Genomic DNA, 12,191 nt, shown 5'->3' on the forward strand with positions numbered 1-12,191 from the left:
AAGATGACTGTGTAGGTGCTATACGGTTAAGGTATAGTAGAAAAAGGCGTGTCTTCAAGTGGCTAATTGGGTACTAATTAGTGAACCGATTTAGTTCCTCCAAAATTAAGTGTGCCCAGAAGTATGACCTATAAGATTATTGAAAAAAACAAACTTTTTTTGCATTATGAAGGGTACATTTACTTTGGGGTGAGTGCAAGTTTTTTATCAGCTGTTTTTTTATGGTCTGTATTATGAGGTCTTAATTGCGGCGGTTAATTTCTAATTTATTACGCAACCAATTATTCCTATTCAACCTCTGGATTTGCTCATTGATACATTCTCTCAGAAATGTGAATCCAATTTAATTTTGATTACACATGATTAAAAAATTCGTTAAAATCAGAAAGGATGGGAGACCAAAATTGTACCACCTTTTACTGCATGGGGTCTATTTCTTCATATTTCCCGGAATACGCGGCCAGCTGTACTCGGTTGCTGCGTTGAAAATCTGGCCCGAAATCGGGCCAGAAACGCGGCTAACTTCAGCCTGGTCCTAAAAGAGCGGTAGTTGAGAAAATTTACACTCAAAATTCATTTGATTTTGACTAAAAACCTGTGATACCTATTTGAAAAATTCCAACTGTAGGGCTATCTGCAACTTCTGAAGCATTAGATCGGTAAGTTTCATGATGCAGATCGTTTTTTCAAAAAAAAGCGACAGATTTTGATACGGAGTGGACTTTGACCGATTTATGGGTGGGGCTAGCACGGACTTGGACTTGAAACGACGGTGCGGCTTTGGCTTCGACTATTCAGCTTGTCAGTAGTTTTTAAAAACGTGCGTTGATTTTGTTGTACGGAGCCTGTGCATGTGGACGGAACCAGATGGTGGAGCCTTGCCAGTTCCAGATATTCGTAAAGGCTTCTTTATTTTGGGTTGGTGGGTGCGGTACGGTGCGTATGTATGTATTATGTGTGTGGACGTCGTGTACTGCTGTGTGTGTGTGATCTGAAATCGACTTTTTAAAAGATTTTCTTCACAATCAAGTGTGCGTTGTGGTAAGTTTTTTTGTGGTGGTGGTTCCCTCGTATATTTAACAAATAAGTACAGGTTAATTATTTCTACTTTCTCGAAACTATATAGCCCCCCCTAAGGTTTCATCCCTTTCTAAAGGCAGTGGACACTATAGTATAAACAAGATAGTATCGTACTTTTCGTAGCGTCATAATCAACCATTATGTTTTAAAACCCATACGTTGATTGCCATCAGCGCCATTTACCGCGAGACTGTGCAAGCTCCGACCGGTGACAGAAGCCCTGCTGTTTACTCACAGTCTGTATTTTTAATCAGGCTTACTAATTCTACCTCCATGATCATGCTGAGAATTAAGCATTTTAAGTTTCCTGTCGTAGGTTTTATGCTCAAACATTTATAAAATGATGAATTTTGTAACAATGAGTCTAAGATTAAGAAACATCAATCATCCCACCTCTAAATTTCAAATCAAAATTATCATCTGCTAGATTGAGTTTCATTCTCCTTTTAGTCACTAGATAGATCACTTGATGTGGTTGCTATTTGGGATTTTATGGTGTGCCAATATGGGGGAAAATTGTATAAAAAAAAGTGAAAATGAAAACAAAAATCTTTTCGGATTAACTGCAGACATTAATAAATTCTGATAAACGTAATAGATAATAAAATTATGTCTACATTATAGAGAAAATATTACGCCTGAAACCAAACATTGCTGGTCTGAAATGGGGGAAACAGATTGTTTTGAAGTGTTTGTGCTTTAAAGGCAGTGGACACTATTGGTAATTGTCAAAGACTAGCCTTCACAGTTTGTTTATCTCAACATGCATAAAATAACAAACCTGTGAAAATTTGAGCTCAATCGGTCATCGAAGTTTCGAGATAATAATGAAAGAAAAATAACCCTTGTCACACAAAGTTGTGTGCCTTTAGATGGTTGATTTCGAGACCTCAAGTTCTAAATCTGAGGTCTCGAAATCAAATTTGTGGAAAATTACTTCTTTCTCGAAAACTATGGCACTTCAGAGGGAGCCGTTTTTCACAATGTTTTATACCATCAAACTCTCCCCATTTCTCGTCGCCAAGAAAGGTTTTATGCCAATAATTATTTTGAGTAATTACCGAAAGTGTCCACTGCTTTTAAGGGGGTAGGGGTGTTTTACTGTCATGCCTTGCGATATCTCCAGATTCTAACCAAGTAGCCATTGTCTTGGGACAAAAATGTAATTAAATTTGTTTAATAGTAATTGAATGAGCTTTTTTATTTATTTTGCACGCCTTACTAGCTTCTGAATATACTAGCTACAGCTTAACAAATAACAATAACGGACACAATAAAAGAAATAACTGTTGTGAAGCAAAATGTCTCGTTGATTTAAGTGTCATTGTAAAAAAAGTTGGATAGATGTTTTTTTTTTTTAATCGTTTAGTTTTTGATTGTGCAAAATTTTCCTGTTATCCTACTGAAAACACATGACACCAGGATATATTATATAGCAGTGTACACTGTGCTACTTGGCTTGGTACTGAATTAGTTAAATCTGGATCTGGATCAGCTGCAGCAGTGCAAGCAATCTCCAAATTTCAGATTTGGGATGTTTAGGTTGCAGGTCTAGATGGTCTAGGTGTGTGGTGCTGACTCTTAGTGCGCTCTACTCTTGATATTAAAGTCACCTGGAAATACAATTTTTATTTTTTCAAACATAAGAGTATAGTATCGTCATACGTTATCGACCCTCATATGTTTTCGAACCCCAACTTTAGTTCCTGTTTACCGCGAGATTGTGCAAGCTGCACCGGTGACAGAAGCTATGCAGTTTACTCACGGTCTTTATTTTCATCAGGCTTAATCATGCTGAGAATAAAGTTTCCTGTCGTTGGTTATATTGCTAAAACATTTATAAAATGATTGATTTTTAGTACAAATCACTAGTGCATTATTACGCCAACATTCAAATGAGTCAAAGAAACATCATCCAACCTCGAAAATTCAAAACAAAATTACTATCTGCTAGATTGAGTTTCATTATGCTTTAGTCACTAGATGGATCACGTGAGGTGGTTACTATTTGGGATTCTATGGTGTGCCAATATGAGGAAAAAATTTAAATATTTTAAAGTCACCTGGAAATAGAATTTTTTTTCTTTCAAACATAAGAGTATATGCTTACGAACAATAAAACAATTTTTTCAGTAATTGTTTGTCACGATTTATATGTTTAAAAAATATATAAAGTTGTTTGGGGGGCTGACGCCTACCCCTTTTGTGACGTCAATCGAGGCAGACTTTGCCTGCAATGCGTATAGTAAACACACGTGCAAAGTACATGTATCGTGAGTTGGTACATTTTAAAAAGTGTTTTTCTGCATTCAGCAGCAATACACCTGGTCGGCATTGTGTTTACTCTACGCATTACAGGCAAAGTCTGCCTCGATTGACGTCACGAACAGCGCCCTCTCGGGTCGGGGTCTACTCTTAAATTTGTAAACAACATAAGAACTGATTTTTTAAAACCTTAGTTAACTGTTTATTCACATTCCACTCATCAAAACACAAATATTAGTGACAAAAGCTTTATTATACAATCACCGCATCCCCGATTATTCTGGCAGTTGCAGAGAAATTCCCTCGCTTTGTTGCGTTTACCAGCCACCTCTAATGCACCATTACACTCGATTTCTTCATGGGGCAAAATGTTCACAATTAGTAGGGGTGGGTCGGCAGGTTCCTTAACAATTTCATTGTCGTTTTGGTCTAAACTAGTGACTGAAGATGAATCAGAATTACTTGCACGGGATGAAGCATTGTCTTCGTTGTCATCACTTGCAACAAAGTAATCTTCGACAAAGCCAATCAAGTCGTTTTCAACTCCATGTAGATTTGCATCAAGAAGCTCTGTTAAAGCTTCGGCAAGACGGTGATCTTTTGAACTAATGACAAACGATTCCCTTCAATTATAAACCTAATATTAATAACTGTAGAAATTGCAAGGAAAATATCACAAGAATGTTTAGTCAAAATGTAAGGTCGAGTTGGGCTGACACGAACATGTAAGTTGCTGGTTTTTGCACACGGCCACGTCGTCTGGTCTATGTGCGCATGACCAACAGCCCTCTTCGGGAGTCTTGTCCAATCACAGTCCTTTACTCTGCACACGTGATCCACTAACTATGTCATCCTTAGCAACAAGGGAAATTTGTTTACCACTTTCTTTCAATCAATACTCCTTTGCATTTGACCTATGCCCTTCAGTATACCCAAATATGGAAAAAGGCGTCAAGCTTTAAGACCATCATGTTTTATCTAAGGGTTTTATTATGTCTTCGCGAAAAAAGGGGGAAAATGTGTCACTTTTTCTGTTTCATGTATAGTCTTGGTTCCAAGACCATTGGTGTTGTGCGGTCACACACAACCAACGTTCCGATTATGCACTGCAAAAACTGCACACGCTTGTAATGAACGAACACTAGCGGGCGCTCTGTTTCTCTGATTTCCGGATCTCACCATGTCCTGTGCTCACCAAGGTCTAGGACATTTGCAAATTGAAGGCATGGCCAGACTATGTAAATTACTTTTAATGCATGCAATATTCATATCACGTGACGAATTGAAGATGACTATTCAAACTAGATCGAGTCAAAGGTCAATATGATCGGCGCTCTATTTTTAATAATCTTTGCTCAAAGAGTAATTCCGTGGTCATTATAGGCCTATTAAAAGGAAAACAGTGAAATTTTAAGTATAGACTACCTATTTAGATTATGGATACGTGACGATTTAAAATCGTAAATAATGGTCAAAAATCGAATGTAAGATTAGCATTCAGAGAGTCCGTGTAACGGACGCTTGTATGGCCCCACGGCGTGGAGCAATCAGAACGTGAAATAAGCCTTGTGGAATATCACATACCGCCCATGCCGTGTCTCGTGGGGGTTGGAGGTGTTAAATCCCGGGCGCTATGAACTCCCAGCTTGCGGGTGTCGACTCCGTTGTTTCTTATGATTGCAACGTTCCAATATGCTCCATTTTGATTCATGGCCCCCTAATTTCTTTTTGTTATGAGTTTTCAGGTAATTTTGATGATGTCAAAACGTAGGAATATCGCATTTAGTTATATTGACAGTGTTATTGTGTGAGTAGCTTAAAAAAATTATGAGAATTTTTTATAAAAGGTTGAAATAAAAATAATGCTAAAACAAAATTCCCTCAAAGCATAATTTTGCCAAACAAAGTATTATTTTTTAATTTTGTGAATGAAGAGTTATTTTTGAGGTAATGATTAAACTGGGCAACTAGTGGAATTTATGACCCGACTATTCGCCTCAAATAACTGGGAGTTGAATAGCAGTAGTCGCCACTCGACAAGCAATCAAAATTTGCAATTTCTCATGAGTTGTTCCAAAAGATATTGTTACGACTACATTCCAAAAAATATTATATGGTTACGTTCCAAGCTACGCAGCTACTCGGCTACGTTTACGTTCCAAGATACGCTTAGGTCTACGTTCCTTCAAGTTACACTATAATATCAAAAGGTACGCTTTCAAGCCCGAGTCGAGCTATGCTTACGTTCAAAGATACGCAGCTACGTTTATGTTCCAAGATGCTACGCTTCAGTCCAAGATATGCTTACGTTCCAAAAGATGTCAACGTTCCAAGCTACACAGCTACTTAGCTGCGCTTACAGATCTGCTTACGTTCCTTCAAGTTTCGCTATAATATCAAAAGGTACGCTTTCAATCACATGTCAAGTTACGCTTACGTTCCAAGATACGCAGCTACGAATTACGTTCCAAGATATGCTTACGCTCCAAAAGATACTGTTACGTTCCAAGCTATGCAGCTACTCAGCTACGCTTATACACTCCAAGATACGTTTAGGTTACGCTACAATATCAAAAAGTACGCTTTCAATCCCGAGTCAAGCTACGCTTATGTTCCAAGATCTGCAGCTACGCTTACGTTTCAAAATACATTCTCACAAAAAACATTCTCCCTCAAGATTTCCTTCCCCCAAGATTAAAAAACTTTCACTGTGAATAACACTACAGGGCCCACCAGTTAATATCTGTTTGGCAGAAAATACTGTACAAAATTTCTTTACTATCCAAAAATTTAGTTGGGCACTAGGCATAAGTCTACAACATTTCAAATTTAATTAAAAATTGGCTGGTAACCAGTTTCTGCTAAGCAATACTATTTTGTGCTAACTATAAGCAAATTGTTTAGCCAATACAGGCTTCATCAGTGTGGGCCCTGGCACGTCGGGAGCATAACGCCACGATCGCATTTCAAGCTGCATCATGGCAATGCAGTAGTCTGGATCTGGATATTATACATAGAAAGGTTTGTGATGGTACCGCAAACCTTTCTTTATCGTATTTCCACCATGTGGCAAAGTTTCAAATCCTACTGATCTGGACATTATTATACTCCGATAAAAACACATACAATGTACCCACACACACATGCAGAGTGTAGCAAAAGTCATGCAACGCAATTACTGCATGCATTGTACACTGCATGCACAACACTTATGAATTATTCATGAGCCAACCGCAACGCAGGCTTTGATTGGTTCCACCGGAAAGTCGGGGGAGATTTGCCGAAAAACAATAAAAAAGTTAAGACCCGTCGTTGCAAATGTCCAAGACCATGGTGAGATCTAAATCAGAGAAATAGAGCGCCCGCTAGCGTTCGTTCATTACAAGCGTGTACAGTTTTTGCCGTGCATAATCGGAACGTTGGTTGTGTGTGACCGCGCAACACCAATGGTCTTGGAACCAAGACTATTTCATGTAAGAAAATTAGATCAATGCAAGAGAGAAATGAACTCAAAAATGATGGTTTATTTCACTTAATTCAATCTAATCAACATTTCTGTAAATAAAATCTGAAACTTGAGACAATAAAGATGTTAAATATTTACAATAAAAAAAATATAGAAATATTTTTTATTTTTTCACCCTCTCTATGTGGAGCGGCCTATTAATAATATATAAAAAAATATATATAAAAAAAATAATAATAATAATAATAATAATAATGATAATGATAATGATAATGATAATGATAATGATAATGATAATGATAATGATAATGATAATGATAATGATAATTTAATGATAATGATAATTTAATAATAATGATAATTTAATGATAATTTAATAATAATGTTAATTTAATAATAATGATAATATAATAATAATAATTGTAATTTAATAATAATTGTAATGTGTACATATCCACCCTGCTGGGTGTTCAAGGCACAGAAAAAAACGTTATAGCATACCGTGACTTACAGTACATTGTACAGTACATTGTACTGTACGTCACCTGTTACCGGAGGATGCATATGAAGATAAAATAAAATTCAAAGAGTGCATCACTGGTTCCAGTTGAATAAGCTGAAACAATGAAAATCTGAAATGGGGAGGTTTTAGCATATTTTAAGAGTCTGTATCTCGGAAACGATATGGAGTATGGATTTAATTTTTGCCGTGTGTTCATTTTAGCCACAGTGGAACAGTTGGACAAAGTTTCATGTAAATCTGAGCTGATTTGACAAAGTAATTTCAACCCATAGGTTTGTACAGTAAATATTTGGGGGAGGGGGTGTCTGACAGGCCTAATGCATCACAAAATTTGTCTGGCAGTTGATATGTTTTACTTAGTATCATGTTATTGACCATTTCCACTTGGTTTCATGTGGTACCTACATTTTTGATTCAGCCCATTATTTTGCCTCTTTGTTGGGGGTCCATGCGCTTCACGCAGCGGGAGTCCCCGGCAGACATCCATATCTGACTTATGTCAGGTTATCCACTAAATGTTCCTGTACTCAAATATTGGTACCTCGTTCCTTTAACCAAAGTGCTCTGGGCTGCCGGTCTATTGCTTTGTTCTCAAAATATGTAATAGGCCTAAATGTCAAAATTTGTCCCAAAAAACAACATCATGACGTCACTACAATTTCAAGCAGGTACACTTGTCCTTGAATACACCAAGTTTCACCTCAGTCGAACTTTTAGTTTGTCAGACACACTGCTTTGAAAAGTGCACCTTTAAAGCATACCACGTGACACTTGATGACGTCATCAAGCTAAGAGTCCACAGATATGTTGCTATTATAAATACGGTTATTATTATTACATGTACATGTAGGAAGGAAATTATGTGTACCAATTTTGAAACAATTATCATTAACTCTGACACAGACATCTAGTAAAAGTGTATTTTTAGATGTTTTAAATCTGGCGCTAGAGGGTGCACTTAAATGTATAAATTGATAACTGAACATGGTATAATCTAAACTATTTTTTAAATTAGGCTGGATAGGTCATACACGTAGCTGCTTTGAATACAATAAGAATTTCAAATTCAGTTGAGAAACTTGATAATGTTATTAACGAAATGTCAGCTATTTGTGCACAAATGCAATCAAGTCAGTTTCTTTTTTTTTTCTTTGTCATCTTCTTCTCTTCGTCCCTTGTCTGCTAACAAAAGCACCTTTTCCAAACTTGTATGAACTTGAAACTTCGCACATATTTAGATGATCATTAGGAGAGGAAACCGCTTGAGTTAATGTAAGTCATGATGACGTCATTAATTCTGGAGTTACATGAAAATTCAAACTTTTGATCCACATAAGGGATTCTTACAATCAATACATCATCGGAACCGTCATGGAAAACTCTGCAAACGCCTTGCAGACATGACCCCATTTTGGCCTTGTCTTCCGGTTCAAAATTGAGGTTGAAAAATGAAAAAATGTCTAATTTTCACAGAACTTTGGTAAGTACAGTTCTAACACACATCGGTGTACATTATATGGGTAAAAAAACTAAAATGAATACCATAATTCAGGAATGTATATTTTAAGGTCATATTTTTGTTCTTGATGATTGCAGGTATATAAATGAATGCTCCAAAGGAAAGTGAAGGTGGTCAGGCTCGAGCACCTGGCAACTGGCCTTCTGGAGCTCCACCACCGGCACCAGGAAGTTTAGAAGCAGGACTGCAAGTACAAGCATCACAGGTGCCATTAGATTGCCCTCCAGGATTGGAATATATGACACAGATTGATCATTTACTGGTTCATCAGCAAGTTGAGCTCCTTGAAGGTTAGTCCACAATTCTTGAACTTTTCATTGTTGATATCGCCAAGATGCAGTTGACTTTCATGAAAACGAGCTTTTAAGCTCGTTTTAAAAGAATTTTCCTGTTTTTGTCAGGCCCCCTATGTTTTTATTTGTTCGCTTATAAACCTTCTAAGTGATTTTCATTATATTTATATAACTTGATTCCTTTTCAAGCTATGCCACACATCTTAGGTAGTCATAAATTATTTTAAATTATAAGTTCAGAATTTGAGGTGCCTTGTGCATTTTAATATCACATCACAATGTTCTTCAGTTTTCTTGTTTGCGTTACAGGCCCCCTTTTGAATCCCTGAAGATTCCCTTCCCCCCCAAGATAAAAAAATATTTCACTGTGAATAACAGCGCCCATTGTTCAGTTTCATCTGTTTAGCAGAAAATACTGCTTACAAAATTTATTTACTATTTTAAAAATTTAGTTGGGCACCAGCCACAAGTTTTCAAACTTATCTTAAATTTGGCTGGTAATTAGTTTCTGCTATGCAATACTATTTTGTGCTAAGCAAATTTTTGTGCCACTATACAGGCATTATGAAATTGGGTCCTGGCACGTCGGGGGCACGTACGATCACATTCCAAACTGCATCATGGCTATGCGGTAGTAGTAGGCCTAGTTTATTGGGGTCAGGAATGCTTTATTGCCTTGTTACTGTCCCATCATATTCTGGGTTAACATCTTTGTGTTCTTCGTGACGATCTTTGGATGTACTCGAAGCACGAAGGTCTACCTCCATCGTCGAAGGATTTGCCTGCTCCGTATATTTATGCTGGTTGTTAATAATACATGGATAGACTGGATCCCTATGCTGCGTCATAGTAAAATGTTGCTATAAACAAAGCACCAGTCTACTTGCAACATTGTGGGACAATGTCACGAAGATTTGACAGTCTGCAACGGCTGGAAACATGTATACGCTGGCCTTTGACAGCTTTTTGGTTTTTAAATAATTTTTCGCTAATTACGTAACATTTTGATGATTTTTTTTTACAGCAACCATCTATAAAAACTAAATTGTGAAACGGTGAGCCGGTGTGTCCCTTTGAGCAAAATGCAACATTTTGTCACCTCCCTGTGACCCGCTCCGACGAAATATGGAATATCAAGTTAAGTCTCATTTCGTGTAATTTGACACCCAACATAATCCATAGAGCAAGGAACAGAAGGAGTTTGAACTAGTTGTCTTCAAAGGTTCCATGTGTGTTACCGCGAGCGTATAACGACCAGCGCTAATCGGCAGAAATATCTGTGGGCGCATTTCCTAACGAGCGAAGTATAAAGAACTAGCTACCCAGTTACGCCACAGAAAAATACACAGATTGCATTGCGTTCAAGCGTCCTTCTCAACCAACGACATACGGCAAGGATGATTTTAGCGATGAATAACGGCATTTCAATGATTTTGGCAAACAAAAATGCAATAGGAATTACCTCTTTGTAGTATTCTTATAAAACAAACACAAAATCAGTTGAATAATTATGGCTCTCTCAATCTTCTTAAACAAAAATATCCTACGCCAAATTGTATAAAAGTTACAAAAAAAATCATGTTATTTTTTTATTTTTTTTATTAATTGGTTTATTGTTAAAAAAACACATTGCAGCCAAAGGCTGAATTACATGCAATTTACAAAGAAGAAAAATACAATATTAAAACTCGGGCAGTTTGAGACAAAATTGTACAAGCAAGCACACTTACATGTAGACTAACAGTCCTTAAAAGAAGATAATGAACAAATAATAAATTAAATTTGGGGGAACATCCAAAAAATTGATTGGTTGATACAATACGAGACATAAGATCCAATGGTGGACTGAGAGGACAATATTGCACTACTTTCTATTTAGTAACCCAGTCATGTAAGGCAGAGGGCTTGTCCTGAATCTGGTAGTGCGACACCTGTACTGTTTATATTCCCCTTTTTCAGTTTGTGTCTAATTGTGTCTACCGTTCAAATGCATATAACCCGCTAGGAAAAGCGTTTGCAAACAATCTCAATTCGGAGACCACCGACATTCTTTTCATGATAAAACAATCAATACCACATATTTCATAATTTTCCCGATCAGGAAAACCTAACAAATGTCATAATTCATTACAGGAAATGCCGATTTGTTTTAACAAAGATGTAGAAACAGACAATTTTTGGGCCATGTTTTTGTCCTAATTATCAAAAAATAAACTCCAAATAGACAAAAGTCGCCCCTTTTGAATCCGCAATTCCTCAATGGCTGCCCCAAGCACATCGCAAAAGCGCCATCAAGAGATTCTTTTTATAAGCCAGTGACCTCATCTATCTAAATACGTCAACACGTAAGATGACTGCATTGCTTGCTACAGGGGTTAAAAGGAAACCCGTTTATCAGCCGACCTTTTTATTCATAAAAATTCGCGTCGCGAGGTTAGTATGGCTTACCTACCGAGGCGTTCGAAAAAACAGTGTCTGATTTTCATCAACATTTCGGGGTTTTCAAGGTTGAATTACTCCAAAGCCAAATAATTCTGAATGATAAAGGAATAATCTTTCAATTAAACTTTGTGTTGGGTGAGAAGTAACACTAAAATCATGAGAAACATGCACGTAAAAATTGCGAATGAATGTTTTTCAAGACGGGTCAGCAAAAATTACACATTATTTAGGACAGTAAGGTTCTTATGATCATGATTTTTATTTTATTTAAAATGTTGAGATTTGCTTGTTGGGATTATTGTGATAAACTCAAAACTGAAAATTACTTAACATTCCTCATTACGAAGGAGCGGGTCATATATCAGGCATGCAACTCTTCCGCGGAATTCCGCGTTTTTTTGGTTTTTTTTTCCAGATTTTTTTTTTTTAGCCTCATATATGCCTGGCAACAACAGTGTACAACTACAATCATGTAAAATAAGCCTAGTACTAAGAGCATAATAAATCTCAACATTTTCTAGGGTACCATTGTGGGTATCATGTCTTGTGGCGTTTCGGCTGCCTCGATCCGCACTTGCATTGTGCCTTTGAAAATTTTCCTCT

The 12,191-nt window shown here is 37.0% G+C and overlaps 1 protein-coding gene across 2 annotated transcripts in view; it reads left to right on the forward strand.

The window, feature by feature from the left end:
- The first annotated feature begins 522 nt into the window (after positions 1–522).
- Positions 523–12,191, forward strand: part of LOC117298818 (phospholipid scramblase 1-like) — a 49,228-nt gene continuing 37,559 nt past the window's right edge. The window contains exons 1-2 of one of the 2 annotated variants that reach the window (XM_033782156.1): positions 523–659; positions 8,931–9,143. In XM_033782156.1, the coding sequence (XP_033638047.1) occupies positions 8,939–9,143 (205 nt within the window). In that variant the 5' untranslated portion in view covers positions 523–659; positions 8,931–8,938. Of the gene's footprint in view, positions 660–846; positions 1,042–8,930; positions 9,144–12,191 lie in introns of those variants that run through there. The other variant, XM_033782155.1, reaches the window with a different exon arrangement.

Source organism: Asterias rubens, chromosome 13 (genome assembly GCF_902459465.1).
Source record: "Asterias rubens chromosome 13, eAstRub1.3, whole genome shotgun sequence".
NCBI classification, from domain to species: Eukaryota; Metazoa; Echinodermata; class Asteroidea; order Forcipulatida; family Asteriidae; genus Asterias; species Asterias rubens.